Source organism: Artemia sp. Qi Xiang Cuo, chromosome 18, assembly GCF_049724085.1.
Source record: "Artemia sp. Qi Xiang Cuo chromosome 18, ASM4972408v1, whole genome shotgun sequence".
NCBI lineage: Eukaryota > Metazoa > Arthropoda > Branchiopoda > Anostraca > Artemiidae > Artemia > Artemia sp. Qi Xiang Cuo.
In genome coordinates, this window is record NC_142811.1 from 18931303 (window position 1) to 18954475 (window position 23173).

Here is a 23173-nt window from a genome sequence, read left to right on the forward strand (position 1 = left end):
TTTAGCCACTATGCTGATATGCTGATGGGTCGCCAGAAAGTACGATATTGGGTAATGTGTTTTCTTCAGGCCTAGCCATCTTTATAATGAACAAATTTATGGAACAGAATAGATGGCCAGGCCTAGCCATCTTAACGTCTCTTCCGCTGTAGTCCTAGAAAGTAAAATCAAACCAATTTTTTCGCGCACCTTAGTGTTTGATATACAGTCAGTCAAATGAGTACCTGAAACTTTGACAATTTCTCTGGAAAACGTATAACAACTTATTACTCAGCCTTTCAAAGTACCCTTCTTTCAAAGTAATTTTTAGCCACTCTGCTGATGTGCTGATGGGTCGCCAGAAAGTACGATATTTGGTAATGTGTTTTCTTCAGGCCTAGCAATCTTTATAATGAACAAATTTATGGACCAGAATAGATGGCCAGGCCTAGCCATCTTAATTTCTCTTCCACTGTAGTCCTAGAAAGTAAAATCAAACCAATTTTTTCGCGCACCTTATTGTTTGATATACAGTCAGTCAAATGAGTACCTGAAACTTTGACAATTTCTCTGGAAAACGTATAACAAATTATTCCTCAGCCTTTCAAAGTACCCATCTTTCAAAGTCATTTTTAGCCACTATGCTGATGTGCTGATGGGTCGCCAGAAAGTACGATATTTGGTAATGTGTTTTCTTCAGGCCTAGCCATCTTTATAATGAACAAATTTATGGAACAAAATTGATGGCCAGGCCTAGCCATCTTAATGTCTCTTCCACTGTAGTCCTAGAAAGTAAAATCAAACCAATTTTTTCGCGCACTTTATTGTTTGATATACAGTCAGTCAAATGAGTACCTGAAACTTTGACAATTTCTGTGGAAAACATATAACAAATTATTCCTCAGCCTTTCAAAGTACCCATCTTTCAAAGTCATTTTTACCCACTATGCTGATGTGCTGATGGGTCGCCAGAAAGTACGATATTTGGTAATGTGTCTTCGTCAGGCCTAGCCATCTTTATAATGAACAAATTTATGGAACAGAATAGATGGCCAGGCCTACCCATCTTAATGTCTCTTCCACTGTAGACCTAGAAAGTAAAATCAAACCAATTTTTTCGCGCACCTTATTGTTTGATATACAGTCAGTCAAATGAGTACCTGAAACTTTGACAATTTCTGTGGAAAACATATAACAAATTATTCCTCAGCCTTTCAAAGTACCCATTTTTCAAAGTCATTTTTACCCACTATGCTGATGTGCTGATGGGTCGCCAGAAAGTACGATATTTGGTAATGTGTTTGCTTCAGGCCTAGCCATCTTTATAATGAACAAATTTATGGAACAAAATTGATGGCCAGGCCTAGCCATCTTAATGTCTCTTCCACTGTAGTCCTAGAAAGTAAAATCAAACCAATTTTTTCGCGCACCTTATTGTTTGATATACAGTCAGTCAAATCAGTACCTGAAACTTTGACAATTTCTCCGGAAAACGTATAACAAATTATTCCTCAGCTTTTCAAAGTACCCATCTTTCAAAGTCATTTTTAGCCACTATGCTGATGTGCTGATGGGTCGCCAGAAAGTACGATATTTGGTAATGTGTCTTCTTCAGGCCTAGCCATCTTTATAATGAACAAATTTATGGAACAGAATAGATGGCCAGGCTTAGCCATCTTAACGTCTCTTCCACTGTAGTCCTAGAAAGTAAAATCAAACCAATTTTTTCGCCCACCTTATTGTTTGATATACAGTCAGTCAAATCAGTACCTGAAACTTTGACAATTTCTCCGGAAAACGTATAACAAATTATTCCTCAGCTTTTCAAAGTACCCATCTTTCAAAGTCATTTTTAGCCACGATGCTGATGTGCTGATGGGTCGCCAGAAAGTACGATATTTGGTAATGTGTCTTCTTCAGGCCTAGCCATCTTTATAATGAACAAATTTATGGAACAGAATAGATGGCCAGGCTTAGCCATCTTAACGTCTCTTCCACTGTAGTCCTAGAAAGTAAAATCAAACCAATTTTTTCGCCCACCTTATTGTTTGATATACAGTCAGTCAAATCAGTACCTGAAACTTTGACAATTTCTCTGGAAAGCGTATAACAAATTATTCTTCAGCCTTTCAAAGTACCCATCTTTCTGTCATTTTTTACCACTATCATTTTTATGGCTTCCAGTATTTGAATTTTAATTGGTGGACTTATCTTAATGTTCGTTTTTTTTTTTCAATTGCGAAAAATAAATTCAATTGCGAAAAATAAAAATAAGTCTTATTGGCCTTTACTATTCTACTTTTCTCTGTGTCTTCTCTGCTTCTCTGATCTAGGTAAGATTGAAACTTGACTGAATGTAGGTAAATTTTCCCAGTTTCACATATTTTTCTAGCCTTCGCAATATTTTTGTTTAGCCTAATCCTATTTCAAAGTCATCTTTGACACTGTCATCACTATGACCTGTCATCACTATCGCGTATTTTTCTAGCCTTCTCAATATTTTTTTAGCCTACCCATGTTTCAAATTCATCTTTGACACTGTCATCACTATGACCTGTCATCACTATCACATATTTTTCTAGCCTTCTCAATATTTTTTTAGCCTACCCATGTTTCAAAGTCATCGTTGACACTGTCATCAATATGTCCTGTCATAACCATCACATATTTTTCTAGCCTTCTCAATATTTTTTTTAGCCTACCCATGTTTCAAAGTCATCTTTGACACTGTCATCACTATGACCTGTCATCACTATCACATATTTTTCTAGCCTTCTCAATATTTTTTTTAGCCTACCCATGTTTCAAAGTCATCTTTGACACGGTCATCACTGTTACTTGTAGTATTCCAATCGTAATTGGTGGAGTTTTCTTAATGTTCGTTCAATTTTTTTTCAATTCCCCCCCCCCCCCAAAAAAAATACTCCCCCCTTTACTATTCTACTTTTTACATCTCCTCTGTGTCTTCTCTACATTTACTGCAAATACGTCCCGGGTATGATCTAAACTTGGCTAGAAAAAGGAAATGTTTTCCCAATTTCGCATGTTTTTCTATAATTTTTCATTTGAGGAAAAAGAAAAAGCAAATTCCCCAAATATAGTTTAATTTATTATAATTTATGTATAATTTAACTTATATTATTTATATATATGATATATTTATTATAATTATTAATATATATTAATTTGATATAATTTAATCAAATATAATTTCCCAAGTATATTTCGGGGATGAATAAATCTGAATCTCAGCTAACAAATACGAAGTGAATGAGGCAAGAAATAAAATCAAAATTCAAATTCCGTATTCTTCCTTTTTCTACATACTCTTCTCGACATTTCATATTCTTCTTAATGACTCTTTTGGGGGAGCCGGTGTTTCGTGATTACTGCTTTTTTGTTTTTCTTCCTTTCTTATGTGCTTTAAAGTGCTTTCGTTTTGTTTCTGTCAGAGGTTGTGTGCGAATAAACTTCGGCTACACGTCGTCTATGGTGTTGCGTTGCGTAACATAAATTAAACAGCAAAGTGAAAAAGCTAGCAAATAAATTTCAGTTTTTTTGAATGATATTATTGGTCAGGTGTTTTGCTCTGATTGGTTTTTGCTTGTTTCCCTCCGAGACACGGCCAAAAAAGAATTGGATTTCAGAAGCTAAAATAATCATTTTTGCTCCTAAGCAGTGGCATCAAATGTACGAGGGATGCCCCCCTCATTTTTTACTCTTCCCTAGATTAAAAAAAAAAAAAATACCTTTTTGGCGTTTTATTTATTGGAAAACTCCTTGTTTTAGGTATTTTCATTGAAAAAAAAAATTAAAGAACGATAGATCTAGCTCTCCTCTCCCCAAGTTTTTCTGAATTGTCGCCACTGCTTTTGTGGCCTAAGCCTTGGCTAAAGTTTTGAATTAGCCCATAATAATAATAATAGAGTTAGGTACTCCTATCAGCATATTGACTGTAAAATATTAAAGCAGATTAGCAGACTCATTCAAACCTAATTTCCATTTGAACCCCATCCATTTTGCCCCACCCCCAGATTTTATCATTCCCACCCTTAGGTTTTGATTTCTGCAGTGGGGGGGGGGGATATTTTCACCAAAAACTTTTAACAACAACAAATTTAATATTTAATTTAATATCGCCAGATATTAAATTCAAATGTAATATCGCCACTGCTCCTAAAACCAACTGTGTCCACAGAAAAGGTTGGAAAGGCAGCTGTCTTCTTCTTGAGAAATAATAATCCACGAAAGTTTAAGATCCAGCAATAATTAAAAAAAGGGGGGGGGGAAGGGCCTTTTTCAAACCTTTGGTGCCTGTTAATAGTTCTGCTAGCATCATTATCTAACCCTAAATTAATTTCTTTGTATTATAATTTAAGGATTACATTTTTTTTCTTTGTCCTCTCCCTTTTTAGGATATAATGCGCGTATTTATCACAATAGTGTTGATTAACACGAAAAACCAGATTCGAGATAAAAAATTGGTCTTTGAATTTCACATTCAGTACTAACGATATTATAAGTATTCTGGTTATCCAATTCATGTTAGATGACTGACGATATTGATCTAGAATAACTTATTAAGGATTACATTTTTCCTTAGTCCTCTCTTTTTTTAAATAGGACATAATGCGTGTTGAACACCTATGGCATGTCACGGACCAGGAATTAAATGCCAATTGTTTGCCAAGGGATCCGAGTGAAGGGCAGGCAGGTGATTCGGGTGATTATCTGTCCAGTTTATGCTCAATTGCCGACCATCGGTTGTACAAAATTGTTAAATGGTGCAAAAGTCTTCCATTATTCAGAAATATACAGGTAAATTTGATAATTTGAAATATTGGGTTGATTCAGAAATTCGTATTTTTGTTTTCAGCTTGTATCCATTACCCGCCACTGAGTACATCAGTTTCTTCTTATCTTTATCAATTGTCAGTCTTTTTTGGCTTTGTTTTTGCCACTTCAGCTGTTTGTTTGTTTGTTTTTTTTTTCAAAAAAAAACAAGCTCAAATTTGGGAAAATTTAAATTATAATATAGGTGTGGGTGGGAAAGTTTATGAATTTGTGGAAACAGCAAACTAAAAATTGTGGAACTAAAATGAAAAAAAAAAAAAAATCATATTTCCCGCAGTAGAAATCTAGCCTACGGTTAAACGAAAAAAGCAAAAAATTGATTTTTGTTTTAAATACGGATATTAAGTACCAGATGTTTTTGGAAAGGATTTTCTTTGAACTTGGTACCCTATTGCAAAACCATTTTGATATTAAATTGTTCATTTTTCTACTAGACTAAAGCGAAATACCATATTTTTGGACAGACAAAAGAATTCTAAGCACCATGACAACTAAATGAGTTAAAATAGGTGGCATCAATCGAACCGGTGCGCTTTGTCTACAGTGTTAGAATATAAATATTAGTTTCAGAAAGAATTTTACATGGTTTATTTTGAATTTTTGTAGCTTAACGTGAGGGAATACGCGCCAAGTTTTAACCTCTCTAATTAGGGCCCTAATTAGGGTCTAATTATTTGCCACTTTGAAAATGACGAGAGCCCAATTCAATACGTGGAAGTCTTAAGACCTGGTCTTTCTCCTTTTCATTCTTTTTATTCCTAGATAGTTCTATTTAGTAATAATAAGATAAAAAAAATAAAGATTATAAAGGAAAGTTACAAAAATGAAAGAGAGAAAACAAAAATACCAGTATAGATAAATTATTTAAGGAAAAAAGCGGACAACTAACAAAAATTATTTGATAACATTTCTTTCAATTAAATAAATAAAATTGTAAATAAAACGACAGGACTTCTATTAACAGTTTCAAAACTACTGTAAAAATGATACCCTTTATAAATATGGTATAAATATATATATATATATATATATATATATATATATATATATATATATATATATATATATATATATATATATATATATATATATATATATATATTGTCCTAGGTGTCGCCGCAGCTTGTCAACACCTTGGAATATTTACCTATTTACCTTGGAAATTTAGCTTATGTGTCCACATTGGTCAGCATACTGGACAATCTTGCCGACACAACCTTTAAATCCCTCCTCCAAACTTAAAACTCTAGTTGCACCCCTGTATCCAGTGTGACTAGCATAGTAAGAGACCATATCATCGAATGTAAAATAAACTTTTCAGATTAATTGTAAATGATTAAAATTCAAAGTCCCGCTCTTGAAATTTGGGTTTTGATTAATCAATTTCAATAAATATGTTTCGCTTCTTTCATTAAGTTTTTTTTCTTATTTTTCACTTCCGCAAATATCCGACATTTTGTTTGTGTGGTCAGAAGCTGCTGATTAGAAAAGGTAGCGAAAATCAAACAATTCTTGTAAATGGCCCAATTTTTGGAATCCATAGTGAATTGTTGAGGCTGTTTTTTGGTGTGTAATAGACCCGGGAGAAGCATGTGAGAATGAATACAGGCAGAGAAGAGGGGGTTTTAACTTCATTTTTAAATTTCCGGTGAGGAATTTATTGGCAATACTGTATATATATATATATTTGAAGTATTTTTTTGTCCCAACTCTTCTTCTTATTACTACTACTACTACTACTACTAACAACTCACCGCAGCACCAAGTTGCCTGAGGCCAACACAGCTACGCACGCTCCTTCTCCATCCCAATCTATACAAACCTTACATTTTTACATCCTCCCATGAAGTTCCCATTTCCTTTAAATCTTTCTTTATGACGTCATCCCACCCCAGATGGGGACGACCTGCTTTCCGTTTAGCCCTAGATGGTTGGCCGAAAAAGAACAATCTTCGGCAATCTGTCATCCTTCACCCGCACAACGTGCCCTAGCCACCTCAACCTTTCTTTCATTATAGCCCTAGAGAGCTGTATTGAACCACATTTTTTGTATAGCCTATTGTTTGAAATACGGTCAGTCAGCCGGGTACCCAGAACAATCCTTAAGCAATTTTTCTGGAAAACATCTAGGAAATCTTCATCCGCTTTTCGGAGCGTCCATACTTCAGAGCCATATTTGACCACTATCATTACTGTAGCTTCTAATATTCTAATCTTGGTTAGCAGACTTATCTTCCTATTCTTCCAGACTTTTTTTAACTGTGAAAAAACACCCTGAGCCTTAGCTATTCTATTTTCAACATCTTCACTGCTCCCAACATCTTTACTAATAATACTACCAAGGTAAGTGAAGCTGCCCACCTGATCAATCTTTTCATTACCCAACGTCATCTTTTCATCTTCACTTATTCCTAGCCTTAGTGACTTATTCTTCCTAACATTAATTTTCAAACCAATTCTAGCACCCTGAACTCGCAAAACCTCTAAAACTTCATTCATTTTGCTCGGACTATAAATACTACGGATAAATATGTAAAATGTGTAAATATAAAACTATATATATATATATATATATATATATATATATATATATATATATATATATATATATATATATATATATATATATATATATATATATATATATGACATATGAATGATATTTGACATATGAATATATGTCATATACCAAATACAAATATGTATATATGATATATACGTAAATATAAAACATGAATATTAAATATAAAAATAATAATAAATGTAAATATGATAACCTTTACCAGAAAAATAATGAGTTTGTTCTGCTTAGATTGAGGACCAGATTGCCTTACTGATCAATACTTGGTGTGAGTTACTTTTCTTCGCTTGCTGTTACCGTTCTGTGTCGACTCAAGGTCAGGTTCGCGTGTCAATGGGACGAAGTATAACTGTGGATGAGGCTAGGAAGCTCGGGATTGGATCCTGTATTGAAAGGATGGTCAATTTTGCTGATCATTTACGAAGGTTGAGAGTGGACCAATATGAATATATGGCCTTAAAGGTCATAATACTATTAAGTTCAGGTTAGTTAGAATTTTTTTAAGGCGACAATCTTAGTGCAATAGAAAAGCAGAAAATCTGTAGATACTAGTGCCTGAATAAATACCAGATAGTATAGAAATAGCATTGTGATACGTGATCCTCCTTCAAAACCTTAGGAAACCTTTAACATTAGTATTTAGGAAAAAGTGAAAGGAGTTCCCCAAAATACATGCTGTAGTTCTCTAGTTCATATTTATAAAATCAGCTGTATGTCCGTGTGTGTTTTGTATGGGAAGGTCTTAGGTATAAATCCCCCCCACCCCAAGGTCCTTTGAAACACTTTAGTGCTGACTGAAATTAGAGACCCCGGAATGCAAATACTTGGCAGGCCATTCCGTTGACGTTATTAACATTTTCTGGGTACTAATTATCTAACAACGCCCGTCGTATAAGCGAATAATCATAATTTATATATATTTTTAAATTTAAAAATATGATCGTTGTTTCATATGTGGGTAAAAAATTTCCATGGGGGAAGTTTCTGGGGGGGGGGGAATAGTTTTTACAGGAAGGGAATTTTCCCCGGCGAAATTTTTCAAATCCTTGTAAATTTGAAAACCTGATCGTTATTAATACGTTTGAGGAATTTCCCGCGTGAAAAAAATTGCCCACAGGGTATAAATTTGCCCTGAATTTTCTTCTTTTAAGATCGTAGCGGGTAAGTAACGGGTAAGGTAGTCTGTTGTAAATTAATAGGTCTATGGAAAATCATACAGTTTTTTCGAAAAAAATACCCATCGCAGCAAAAGACCATCTGAGATATATCTTGGCTATATCTACCTCAAGTATCGGCCCTCCTTGTGTGCCTCCTGGCTGGGAGGTTCGAACCGTCATCACCAATGTTTCTGGGGGAGGTTGAATTGTCGAAACGGTTTGATAGACATTCGAAATCAAAGGGTATTAAAGAGGTTCCAAAATAGTGTGTGCTTTATGCACATTTTATTGACGTCACCTTAAAATAATGTGCCAAAAATTAGCTTTTAAAAGCCATCTAAATTGAACATATTTTTGTGGTATCAATAAAGCAAAAACGTTGTTCTGTATTTTGTATTTTCTCGTATTTTGTTTATTTTTGCGCCACAAAAACTCGAAAGAGTATTTTCGTAGGGTAACACTTAAAAGAAAGAGAGTCCTTTGGACAGATTTGGAGGGGGGAATCTTCTTGTTTCCCTTGCTCCCAGAGTTCAGATATATTATTCCCTCATTTGCTATTGATGTTTCCTCTCATTTTTGGAAATTCATCTTTCTTCAATGACGAGTGTCGTGAACATTTGCCATACATTTTATGATGTTGTTGATGATGGTGATGAAATGTGCGATTTGTCTTAATAAACCAGCCAGTAGAGCTAATTTCACATAATTACTAATAGTAAACTGCTAATTAATTTCAGTTGCTAATTACTGACACTGCTCAAATAGCTAATTACTTATAGTAAACTATTAGTAATTCAGGCTAATAGTAACCAAAACTAAAAAAAAAAAATTATAATAATTAATACGTATAAAGAATTTTTTTTTTTATACTGATTGCAAATATATGAAAGTCATAAAGTTTAATTTTACCCATTAAAAGCTACGAGCCTGAGAGGCGCATGACTCGGTAAATATTTACATATTCACATAATTTACTACTACTACTAACAATTCACCGCAGCACCAAACCGCCTGAGGCCAACACAGCTATGCACGCTCCTCCTCCATCACAATCTATTCAAAGCCTCCCTTTTTGCACCCGCCCACAAAGTTCCAATTTCCTTTAAATCTTTCTTTATGGTGTCTTTCTACCCCGGACGAGGACGACCTGCGTTCCGTTTAGCCCAAGACGGTTGGCGGAAAAGGACAATCTTTGGCAATCTGTCATCCTTCATCCGCACAATGTGACCTAACCACCTTAACCTTTCTTTCATTATACCCCTAGAAAGCGGTATTGAACCACATTTTTTGTATAGCTTATTGTTTGAAATATGGTTAGTCAGCTGGGTACCCAGAACAATGCTTAAGCAATTTCTATGGAAAACATCTAGCAAATCTTCATCCGCTTTTCGGAGCCCGCATGCTTCAGAGCCATATTTGACCACTGTCATCACTGTAGCTTCTAATATTCTAATCTCGGTTTGTAGACTTATCTTCCTATTCTTCCAAAAAAATTTTAACTGTGAAAAAACACCCTGATTTGGCTTTGAAGAAAGTGAATACTTCATTTAATACCTTTTTTACTGTTCCTTTGAAATTCTGTAATCGCTTTTTGGGCAAATTCCATTGTGAGCCCTCTACGTAACTTATTTTGAGCTCAAAAGGTAACTTATTCCCTTGAATATAGTTTTAGACTATGATGTAAATTTAAACAATTTGTTAAAATTCAATTAGATATAGAAAAATAGCTTTCAAAAAAGGTCTTAAACAACACTGTAATGCTTCAGTATCCTGTTCGCACCAAAAAGGAAAAAACAGAACAAAAAAAGAGAAAGAGATGCTACCCATGCAAAAATGTGATTTTTCTTGTTGTTCAATGTGGGGGCTGTAAGTTTTCGATATATTTGGTTGTTCCAAAGGTTTACTTTTTGTTTTGTTGTGACGCCTTTTTTGAGGGATTTCAAGCTCTTTTAAGAATTCTTGCAAATTTGTTTTCGGAATACTATTTTACTATTAAGACTAATGAAAACTGTAATTACCATTCCTTAATTAGCTACGAATGATAATATTTTCTGACTAGACAGTTTTTTTTTTAGAAACAACTTTAATTTTTGGATACTCTCGTCTGTTTTTAGCCCTTTTAAGGGCTGCTCTTTAAGGGCTAGCCCATTTTTGGCTACTCTCGTCTGTTTTGAGCCCTTTTAATGGAATTTGTTTTAACAGTGAACCAGGAATGGTACCCCCCCCCCCATTAGAAAAGTTGTGCCTTATACTGGAATTTGGTCAAATTTAAAAGAATGGAACCGGTCCCTCTAGAAAAATGACAATTTGGGGTCATTTATAACCATACTGCTTTGATTTTCTTTTGGAAAGTAATAGCCGTTACAATGCTAGTAAAAGGTTCTTGTAGACATATACGGACACTTCCTTTTTTTTTAATGTGCGATTGTTCTAGCTACGAGTAGACCCCGGCGCCGCGCCGATGAGGGAAGACAGTCGGCGGCGGGGCCAAAACAGCGCGACACCGGCGCGTTGAATGTTTACCACGAACATTAATGTTTTTATAAGTCTTTCTCAAATCACAACTTAAATTTACAACAGATTCGAGCCTATTCATGAGTTCAAAAATTCACAAGTTGCTGGCTGGAAACTGGTCTTCTTCGTTATTCATCAAGAGAAGTAGATAACTTGTAGAAACGAAATGGCCCTGGCGTTTCAGAACCCTTGCATAATACGATTAGTTCTAAGTATCTATTAGCTATGTATTCTAAAGATGAATAATTATCAAAATTAGTAGTTTTTTTCATCGAGCATTACTGCATACAAAACTTCAAAACCGTATGACAAAATTCGTCAGTTATCTGGGTAAAAACTTTGAATATAACTTTGAACTTAGAAGCTTAATTTTTTCATAATGCCCTTTGCCTATATCTGTTTTGTCACATTTAAAACAGTTGAAATTGGCGACTTTGATATTGATTTTTTTTTTTGTTCTTTTGGATTCCTAAAAAGCCTTCTTGTATTAAAAACGGTTTTTAATAACAAAAAAAAAAAAATACATTTTAAAGTTTTTTTTGGCTTCTTTATAGGATATATGTCATGTAGGCTGAGGCTGAACTGCTGCTTTTTTATTGCTTTTGGCTGCTCTTTTGGATGTTATTTATTTTTTCTTTTGGGGATTCATTCCAAATTATAAACTCATAAATACCTAATAGCAGTCAAATTATAAACGGCATCTAAAAGGAGTAAATTTATCAAATTGAAAAATACATGATGAACACTTCACATGAGAACACTTCAATTACAATGAAACAAAAAAAACTTAATGGTTTATTCGGTATGAAGAAAAATGAAGTGCCAGCTATTTTCTTAGGTAAAAAATGAAAAGCTCATCCGTTTTAAATGTAATTAAATGAAATAATATGCAGACTGAAGTAGGTCCAGAAAGATGTTGAGATTTTCTTCCTAGTTTGTCACTTTTAATCCAAGCAATATGTTAGGACACTTAGTATCAGTTATTGAGTTTAAGCTTTGATTTCTAAATGCTCACAAAATTTACCAAATTTAAGAAAGTCGCAACAATAAGTCACCTGTGGTCAAAATACTCAGTGTGAATCTGCCTGGTACTTATGAATGAATGTTTTCAAATTAAACCGTTTCATCAATAAGAAAAAAACGGGTTGGACGCATATGTCCCTTTCCCTTCGGACGATGAAACTATACAAGTGCTGTATCAAGTATAACTCACGAAAATCTTGTTAATTTTTGTCAACTTTTCAACTTTTTGGCATCTCTGCTTTCAATAAAAAAAAAAATCAAGGTACTATCACTTGAATATAATAACTCCCTATGCCCCTCCCCTCTGGATACCATCTTGATAGGATACTGTCTCTGTTTCAAATAATAATAAAAAAAAACTTATTGGCATCCCTGCTTTCAAAAAAAAAAAAAATTGAGGTATTACCATTTAAATATGATAGCTCACTACCCTCCCCCCTCCCCTCTCGATACTACCTTAATAGGTTGCCGTCTATACTTTAAATTAAAAAATTAACTTTTTGGCATCCCTGCTTTCAATAAAAAAATATCGAGATATTATCATTTAAATGTAATACCCTCCTACCCTCCCCCCCTCCCTCTGAATACCGCCTTGATAGGATACCGTCTCAGCTTTACATTTGAAAAATAATTTACTTAATAATTAACAAGGTCACTATATGGTTCAAACAAACACGCAAAATAATGTTAAACAGCTTAGTGTTCCTTGAAAAAAAAATTGAGGGTATGAGTAAAGGGGTACAAAGACAACAACAAAAATGTCGAAATTATTCAGATATACCTCAAATTATTGGAAAACTGAGTCCTAGATTCGCCGTGGCATTTAATAAGATCCAAACACTATAATTAAAAGGGAGCACACACAAAAGCAAAATTAGGCCAGTAGCCTATGAGAAATCGCAAAATACCCAAGACAATGAACAAGTCCTAATGGTGGGCCCTGGGTCTATCAAAATATTTCTATGGTTTCTCAGGGAATTTGATATCATTTTCTTCTGTCTCCACTTTAAATAAAAAAAAATATAATTATCTTTTTGGCATCCCTGCGTTCAATAAAAAAAATGAGGTATTATCATTTTAAAATGACAGCTCCCTATCCCTCCCTATAGCCAATAATTTACAATTTATTTATGAATCATATTTTTGGGGTAACTTCCGTTTCAATCTTTAATTCCCCAACCTTGTACATAGTTTAGTATATAGCTAAATTTTGGCTCAATAGAAGGTTGTTTTTTTTTTTTTTGGGGGGGGGGGGGATAAGAAATGATTCAGAAAGAAGATTGTATTTTCTATCAGGCGTTCAAAAATTGAGTATTAAACATTAAAAAAATCTCATCCAAAACAGCAAAAAAAAAAAGAAAAAATCTGCAAACTTACAATTCAGCTGTAGAAACAATCTGTCGGCTGTCCATTTCAAAATCCAACTGAAGGCTGAAGCTGTATAGTAGTAAATGCGTTCTATAATTCTATTCAACTTGAAAATAAAATTCTTGACTACGAAGGATATAAGAAATAGCGATTGGGAAACTGCATTCGAAATGATTTAAACTCATTTCATAAAGACGATATTTTTTTTGTCAACATATGAAGAACTGTGTATATTGCAATATTTGCATTTGCATATTTCATCTGTCTGGTTTTTATGCAAAGTAACAAAAAAGACGAAAATTAACGAACAAGAGAGTAGTGAAGAATTAAAGTATGCAAAGTAATATTTGGCAGGGAAAGTCGCTGGTGTTTAATCGCTAGGGGTGACATCGTGATTGCGTGATTTTCGGGGATTCGGGGAAACAAATTTTTTTTCGGGGTGACGCATAGATTTTCGGGGAAATACCCGAAAATCCGGGGATAGTCCAAGCTCTGCTTAATTTCTAATCAGGAAAATCGAAATACTAAACCACACGATAAGGAAAAGCTCCGACTTTGCGGTTGACGCAATAAAGAGTTGCCGCAAAATTAATTTAAAGTCGACCGAACACCGCCGCTTTTGTCGTTGGTGGCGCGCCTGCGCCGCGCCGGTGGAGTTGCGACACTTCGGCGGTGGTTAACCGGGCCTCTCGTCGGCGGCGTTCGGTAGATCCGCCGGCGCGGCGCCGGGGTCTAGCTACCAGACACAAGTGATATTTCATCATTAAAAAAAAAGGTTAATTTGGCAAAAATGTGTATGAGACTGAAGAGAGAGGCGGTTAAATATGTTTTCTGTGTATTAATTAATTAACATTAACGGGTAGTATTAATAGTAACAGGAAGCAAAATTTAAACTTAACATTATCGGGTAGCTAACATTGTTTATTTTTTCTTTCATTATTAAAATACTATGCAGAAATATGTATCTAGTTTGTTAGATAAACGGATACACTTGGATACTCTCAAAATAGAATTTGCCCAAGAAGCGATTATTGAGTTTGAAATGACCATAAAACAAGGTATTAAATGGTTTATTCACTTTCTTTGTAGCCAATTAGCCAAATTACGTGAATATCTACCCATGACTCTTTACTTGAACAATGCAAGAACTTTGCCTCCGAAAAAAAAACAAAAAAAAAAACGAAATACCGAAAATTGTTTCTCAGCACATACATAGTTGGTTTTTTTACTATGGTAATATGTATTGAGCATGATTTGTATTGAGTGTGTATCGAGTATTGAGTATGGTAATATGTAATGAGTTTGACTATGGTAATATGTATTTGATATATATATATATTTACGTGTACTGGAACTATGAAGTGAACTATTGAGGAGTAAAAGCATTGGTGCCTTGCGTAATAGTTTATGCGGGGGTGGATCCAGGATTTTTAGGGGGGGGGGGGGGGTGCAAAATAGGTCAATCCGATTAACTTGCGTCAGGAGCAAGTTTAATTAACGCAATCTTGTGTTAATTAAGTAAATTACACTACTTTAGACTACTTTAGAGGGCACGCGTCCCCCTCCCCATGGATCTGCCACTGAGTTTAAGTGTGTTTATTCAATTTTTCATATTATATTTTATCGCCTGAAACTATTTTGTTTGAAAGCATCCTCATTTCGATGCATTGAATTTTATTCTGCCATATGTTATGTCCTTGAATATGGTCACTGAAACAGCGTTGCTACGAAGAGAACATTTTCGCAAAAATCTTACTATTTTCATTGTTTTTGGCTTGCCAAAAGTTTAAAAGTTATAAGGACACAAGTTTCAAAATGTCCTTTGTAAGTTTTTAAGAAGTTTTCAGGTTAGCTACTTTATTTTATCATTAAAGAAAGCTTTCAATATTCTTTTTATATATTACGACAGTGTTTGATTTTAATTTCGAATACATTAATTGAAAATAATAAATTGTCATCTATACAGTGTTTAGAATGTAAAACTTGCGCAGAAACGATTTGAAATTAATGAATTCACTTACGGTGAACTTGGCTGTCAAAAATTGAAACATGTGTTTTTAGATTTTTATGCTTCGAGCAGAGAATGGTGATCGGACTTTTTTTTATGTTTCATCATTCCGATACCGAATCCATTTTGTAGTTCCGATTATGATACGATTCTAACCATTATCAAAGCATATTCTAGACTTTTTTGTAGAATTGAAACGGAAAAAAAGGGAAAAGCTCTGCTTTCCTGGAAATTTCAAATAAAAAGGAAATATTTCATCCTAAGTCAAATGGTTTAAAACTGTAAGTTATTAACATGGCCTCCCAGCTTCAGAAATCATACTCTCACGCCGTGCTATTCGGTATAGTAAATTCAAATTTCCTTCCTTCTTGTTGTAAAACTAAATTTTCTCTAAATTTAAGAATTTCTAAAGAACATTTAAGAATTTAATTTAAGAATTTCAAAAAAAAAAATTGATTGATTAGCCTTTAGTTACACTGTACTGAACTTACCCCACAGAATATATTGTCGCTCAGTGGCGTATTCATTTTAAAACACATATACAGTCCATGCCAAATGAACGGTTATTGTAGAAGGTATATTGAATAATGTTAAAGCTTATAATGGGGGGGGGGGGTGTGATCTTTCGTTGAGGAGGTTTGCCCAAAGCGTCAAAAATTGTATGTTTAGACCGAAATTTTCCAATATTCGTAAAAAGTCATACAAATCAATATGTAGAGAGATTTACGATTGATGTGGAAGAATATTCTTGGAATAGTGTACAATTTGGATATTGAGGGGGTGACTGCTCCCCTCCTATTGCAGGCATGTTTGGAAATAGAAATAAAAAATGACAATCTTCTGCTCATCAGCACAACTGGAAGATGTTGGGAGCATTTTAAGTAGCAATATCTATGATGTTTCCCCTCCCAGGTTAAAAATGTATGCATCATGATTTGAAAAAAAAAACATTTTTGGGGTCTTCCGTTAAAGAAAAATTGCCATTTTTGAAGCATTGCTATGCAAAATATGTTATTAAGCTTATATTAGGATAAAAGTTATATTAGGATAAAGCTGAACTTGATGTAAAAACGGACAGAAATTAAATAAATAAAAATTATTTTTTGTATGGAGATAATGAGAGACTTTAAACCATAACACGAATATTAAAATCGTATATGTTAAGGGGGCTCCTCTCTCTGAACGTCCTTCCCCCTTCACTCTTTACGCTAAAGCTTACATAAGTTATTCATATTGATCTATAACATATACAGATCATTCCCTGAACAAAAAAAAAAAAAAAAAAAAAAAAAAAAAACAAAACCGTAAAATCTTCATATTGTGTAGTGTATCTTGGTCTACCAAGACGTTAAGTCTACGCGTACTTCGTTAGCAGATGGCATTGCTAGCAGTCTAGAAAACTTACGATACCCTTCTATCTTTGTAAGCTTCATAAAGTGGGCTAGTTCAAGCCCAGCTGTTTTCAGTTATGGTTGCACTATATGTGCTAGTGCATCTAACTTCCGTCTTCGCCGAGTGGTTGGCACAATAGACTTTAAATTCCTTGTCCGTGAGGATAGGGGTTCGTGTCCTGGTGTTGCTGGTTATTTGGTTTGGAATGGGGGTCAGTGGTGGGACTGTAAGATTAGCCAGAGTCGACCCAGCTATAAGTGGGTACCTGGAGAAATCTGGAGAAGGTAAAATATATTACTCCACTAGTGACATATGTCTTTTAGTGCGAAATAAGATTCATTTATAAAGCAGAAGTTAAATTCTATAGATATAGAGTCCATATTCGAACCCTGTCTATAGAGTTCTGAGTTTCCCAACCTTTAAACCCATCAAACGGAAGAAAATGATGGATTTATTGAGAGTTTGATTTGTTGCTTACAATATAAGATGCTGACTAAAAATATATATTTTTCTATGCAATGTCTTCCTGTATTCAACCCCCCCCCCCCAGAAAATAAAAACCTGGACCACTTGTTTGGATATACGGCCATGATTCATAACGTAAACGATTTTGGATAAACCTAAACATAATGTTAAGAACGGAGATAAATTAAATGAAAATAATATTTTTGTTTTCATAAAGATAATAAGAGACGTAAAACATAAACAAATATCAATGACCCTATATGTAAGGTGGGCTGCCTCGCCCTGAACCTCCCCCCCCCATCCGTTTTTACGCTAAAGTGTGCTCTTGTTATATCTATTGATCATAGTCTCAGGAAAGCATAAGTTAAATTTATAAAAATAGTGATAATTGGGTTTATTCATAAAAAAATGGGTACATCATACAACAATGCCCAGAGGTTACAACCTGTAAGAGATTAAACACAATACGACATTAACAAAACACTTCAACTAGAAAAGAACAGAGGAGGAAGAGAAAAAAAAAACGAAAAGAGCTAGTCTTATTCGGCCCCAGACTTCCAAATTACACAAAAACATGCCACAAATACACTGCCACCCATCCATAAAAAAAGCACAAAAATATCAACTCAGACTGCTTGGAACAACGCACCAAATTCATAAAATATGGACATTAACTTCTGATTTTTTCAATTTTTAGATATATTTTTATTTTTATTTATATTTTATTTTATATTTTATAGAGAACGTTTAACTACCCCCCGTTGTTTAATTTTCAGATTCAAGTGATCTGAAAGATGCTGAAAGTGTCCGCACCTCACAGGAAAGCGTCCTCCACGCCCTTCAGCAATACACACTCTCTCACTATCCAAGTATGCCTTCCAAGTTTGGTGAACTGCTCCTACGTATACCTGAACTTGAACGAACTTGCCAAATCGGAAAAGAAATGCTTTCGAACAAAAGGGACGGAGAGAACCAAGGTTTTAATTTATTATTTGAATTACTCCGTGGAGACCATTGATGATGGTAATTAAATAGAGATGTCACCTTGGTTGTGACTAGAAATTAGTCAGTAATGTTTTGGTAACTGGCTCATGCAGTTTTGTGCCTAATTTTTATTTGTGCCAGAAAGTTTTATAAACATTCCATTTATTACCCAAGGGGTACTTCCCTCCTTAGTTGCTATAGCAACAAAGTGATAAATATGATGACTTGGTGATTTTTGCCATTCAAAAGTATTTCTAAGAAGTTAGTAAATCATTGGATTTCTTTACGATTATAAGGTGTAAAGACATAGGTTACCGCAAGATAGCTTGTGAGAATCCTTTGAAGATGGCGTTGAAGAATAAAGACCATGCTTGTAGTATTTTTATGTCAAAGCTAAAGGGACTGGGGGCTCTTCTGTATCACGGAAATGACGCGATATATTGACTGTTGTTTAACCTGTTTTTTTTTAATTATTATTATTATAAGTTAGTACGTAATTTTGTTTTTGATGTCACTTGCTTAACTCTTAAGAAAAGAAGGATATATTATTTCGATCCTATATTTTATTATTATTTGGATTTTAGCCCCCTTTAGGAGATGTTAACTTTCTGCTGAATTAATAAAGGTGAACTATTTTTTTTAAGTTTCTGGAATATAGAAATCTGAAGTTCCAGAATTAAGAAATCTTATAGGCTTTGATTAGCAGAACTTCTTTTCTGTTTTTATGTTAAGGATTTAATGCACAAGTGTACAGTTTTTTTTTTTTTTTTTGGGGGGGGGGGGGCGGTCTGAAGATTTTCTTCTCGGGGCTTGCTTTTGAAACAGTTTGCTCCATACACACTTTCTGATTTTATTTCTTACTTTTGTCAATTTAATCGCACGAATTTCTTATAATGATAATGTTATGCCCCTTTTTTGTGGACCGTTGTGACCAAACGTGAACATGGTAGACACCACAAGGTACCGACTCCGGACCCTTGTGATAGTTGCTGCCATCTTTGTTTTGTTAGTGACAATTCTTAGGCCATTACCCAAATCTTTTTCTGTGGAACAGTATTGTCTATGAAGAAGAATTATCATTCATTATTCGGAATAATTACTATCTAATTTTCTAATTATCTGGTAATCATCTAATTGGTAATTATCTAATTGCCAATACTAGTGGAATGTCTTCAGCCATTCTTCTTTTTGTGTCTTGTCGTGTTATAAATTAAATTAAAAGAAATCTTTGATAGTTATTTCCTGTATATGCGCCTTTTTTCAATGTAATTTTTGTCATTTTTATATCACTTCACTATCAGTGAACTGATATAGAAAGGACAAATATAGTAGTGTATTCGCTTTACATTCTTGTTGTTTTTGATTTCTTCGTCCTGAAGAGCTCCATTTGCTCAAGTGTCCGTTGCTACTGAACAAATATTCTTTTGCTGATATTTTTACAAATTTTATTGCCTTATTCTTTTTTGTATATAAATACCGGTGATAGTGTGTATGGGATTTCAGTGATTACTAACATTTTATCTTCCAAATTTGTCTGATTTTTTAAAGATGTTTGTGCTGTAAGCATATACTTGCAATACTTAATCCCAGTGCTTTTTTTTGGATTTTCTACTTTTATATATTTGTATTTTTTGGATCGTGCTAAAGTTGTACTCTGTATTGGTTTTTACGGATTTTTTTTTCGATTTTTTTTTTCGTGCTTTGGTTGAAACGTAATAAGAGGTATTTCATTTAAAACTAGCATACTCGTCCCGCGGAATATTCTCCTCCCATGGAGACCCCCTCCCCTGCAGAAAATTTCCCCCAATAAAATCACACCTCCCCCCGTCCGACTTTGGGGATTGTTTTTCAGACCAATCTAATTTGTATCAAACGTCATACTTCTGACAACAGAGCTAATCCCAGACTGAATGGAATTGTCCTTTACCCCAAATTTGTATAAATTACGTACTTAATTTATTTTTATTACATATGTAGAGAGTCGTAGAAAGATATGCAAACCATATTCAGTTTGATATGAAAATCCTCCTCTGATCTGACAATTCCCCCCCCCCCTGGATAATTTTACTCACATGTAAAATAATAATAATGATATTTCAAATTTGAAAAGTTTTTGAAAAATTTGGTTGAATACCAGTTTAACAAAACTTGAATACCAAATTCAGATAATAACTAACCCATTAATTGAAGAACAAGAAAATATTAATAATGTAACCGGAAGGAACTGTCAAGTATTTGTGTGGAGGGATTTCTAATTTCAGGCAGAGTAAAAAGTATTAAGGGGGCCATGGGGGGGGAGTGTTTGTGGCTAAAACTTTCGCATGAGTTTATTCAGCAACTTCTTGAGGTTTCATGGCGGTCGGATGAAAAGTGGTATAATGCATACAGGACACACGGACATACACACATTAGATAACTTTGGATTCCAAATGTATTTTTGCACAATGCCATCTATACCTGCTTCTAATAGCGCTTTATAGCGAAATCAATGCATTTATGTAAATGGTGACGTTCTTTAAGCTCATTACAGAGAATTGATGGGGCTTTTACTTTGTGGCTTTTTTGTGAATGTGAAAAACACTATAAATTTTGGGTCTGTCTGATGGGCCTTCATAGAATTTAAAATGCCAACACTTTGGGAAGCTTGATTTAAAAAGAAGCAACTTTTTATTCTTTTTCTTCTAAAAAAGAACCTGATAAAACGATAAAAACCGTAAAGAAGAGATAAATGAGGATAAAAACAGCCAGTGAAAAAAATCGCAAACTACAATGCGAATATTTCGGTCAAGACATCAAGCAGAATAGTAAAATAAAAAACCGATAAAATATAAAGATAATATAAAAAAACCAAAATAGGGTCTTCCTATGTTAGTTTTTTGTGTTTGTTTTTAGGTTTGGTTTTTTATATTATCTTTAGATTTTTATGGTATTTTTTCGTTATTCTGCACTGAGGACGGTCTAGCGGAGGTCTTGACCGAATCATTTGCATTGTAATCTGCGTTTTTTTTTTTTTTAACTGGCTGCATCTATCCTCGTTTCTCTCTTATTTACGGTTTTTCATCGTTTTGTCATGATTAGCCAGTGTGGTCTCAGAAATTACTAAAGAAGAACCCACTTTTCTTTTAGTTCCAATAGGTGCACATTGGTTCAAGAATAGGTAATGGGGTCAGAGGATATTTTCTAAGAGTGGAGGGGACACAAAACTGTTAGATTTTAGGTTACACATTTGTGTGTTGGAGGAAGGGGGGCTTCGAACTAACCCTGAAAAGGGAATCATGTTTCTTCTACGGGTAGATATATTCTTTAACATTGGTTTAATTAGAAATGATAATAATTATTATCGTTTTCTAGACTAGCCAATTATAATTGACTGTATATTTAGAAATGAAAATTGATTAGTTAGGTTTTTTTTTTCACAACAAGTCTTGTTGTTTTTTTGGCAATCAAATTGTATAATAATATAGATGATTTTTTATTTTCTTGTTTTTGTACGAGGGACAAACATTTTGAAGACACTTGGAATCTATAAACATTAATTTTAAAATAAACATACTTTGAGTAGAGAACATCTACAAAGAAACTAATCTACTTATTTTCATGGGCGTAGGAAGGAGGGCAGCTGCCGCCCCTAGACCTTCAAATTTACATTAGATATGGCTGAAAAAGCAGTTGATGAAAGGCCCTCCATCACACTATCGACTGCCCCTCCCCCCCCCAGACAATATGCTGCCTATGCCCATGCTTATTTTGTCTCATGGGTGTAAACTGGACCGAATCTTGGGTGAGTAAAGGATGTCAAAAGATCGTGAGGGGGGGGGGGTCAAGACAAATGCATTTTTTGCCTCAGTTTTCTTCTAAGAGCAGGGATGGAGGCTTGAGACCGACCTTGAGGGAAATAGTGACCCCCTTGTGTGCAAGTATGCTCTTTACCATTGAAAAAAAAAAAAAAAAAAAAAAAAAAAAAAATCAAGTCAATTGTAAAATTGGGGAATTCAGGGGTTAATATTAATTAATTATTTTTTTTATATTAGTGCTTTAAGGCCAAGGAAATAACGTATGTATCGAAGAAGAATGTTTTTAGTTTTTAAGAAAAATTTGTTAATTTAAAATAATTTTAATCATTAATTAAAGGAACTAATTTGTAATTTATCACAAAGTCGTCCTTTTATCTGATGTGTTGCTGAATAGTATAACCTTAATTTGTTTTTTTGCTAATTTAGTTTTGGCTTACCTGAATATACTGACCAAAAAAAAATTCTTGAAATGGTAATTGTAGTACCAAGTTCTTATTTTTTGTACAATTATTACTTTACATTCTTGCTATAAAAAGCAAGGCTGAAGCTGCTGAAAATTAAGGCCTTGAATTTGATTTGGTAGCATAACTGAGTGTGCCTAGGAGTATCAGTCAGTTGAAACAAACTTCTTTCTGCTGAGATCTATAAATGTTTAGTGCTGAAGGTTGGCAAAACCTGGGATTTTGTGCTAAGAATTTAGGAGTCGGAGAAACAAACTACTGCTGATGCTATTTTGGCATATTTTTACGCCTGATTTTTTTTTTTTTTTTTTTTTTTTTTTTAACTTGAAAAGTGCATATAGTATCTTGATCTAAATCAACTTAAACAACTTTAACCAACTTTTCTTTCGTTTGTTTGTAAACTATCTAAAATATACCTATCATATAAAAATAAAATGGTTGGTAAGCTCTTAATATCATTGAATTTCGTATTTTTAAAATGTTTCTTTTAATAATTAGGCTATAATCAGTATGGACTTTCTTTTCAAATATCAGGGGAAAAGCTTCTGAAACCGTCCTTAAGAGCGAGAGGGTGGGAACCTCTAAAGAAATCA

General features: G+C 34.1%; 1 protein-coding gene across 1 annotated transcript in view; it reads left to right on the top strand.

Annotated features, from left to right (window-relative positions):
- Hr39 (Nuclear hormone receptor FTZ-F1 beta) overlaps positions 1-19106 on the top strand; it is a 127502-nt gene extending 108396 nt beyond the window's left edge. The window contains exons 10-12 of the mRNA XM_089104604.1: positions 4603-4797; positions 7646-7898; positions 18118-19106. Of these exons, the coding sequence (XP_088960730.1) occupies positions 4603-4797; positions 7646-7898; positions 18118-18359 (690 nt within the window). The 3' untranslated portion in view covers positions 18360-19106. The remainder of the gene's footprint in view (positions 1-4602; positions 4798-7645; positions 7899-18117) is intronic.
- Positions 19107-23173: the final 4067 nt, after the last annotated feature.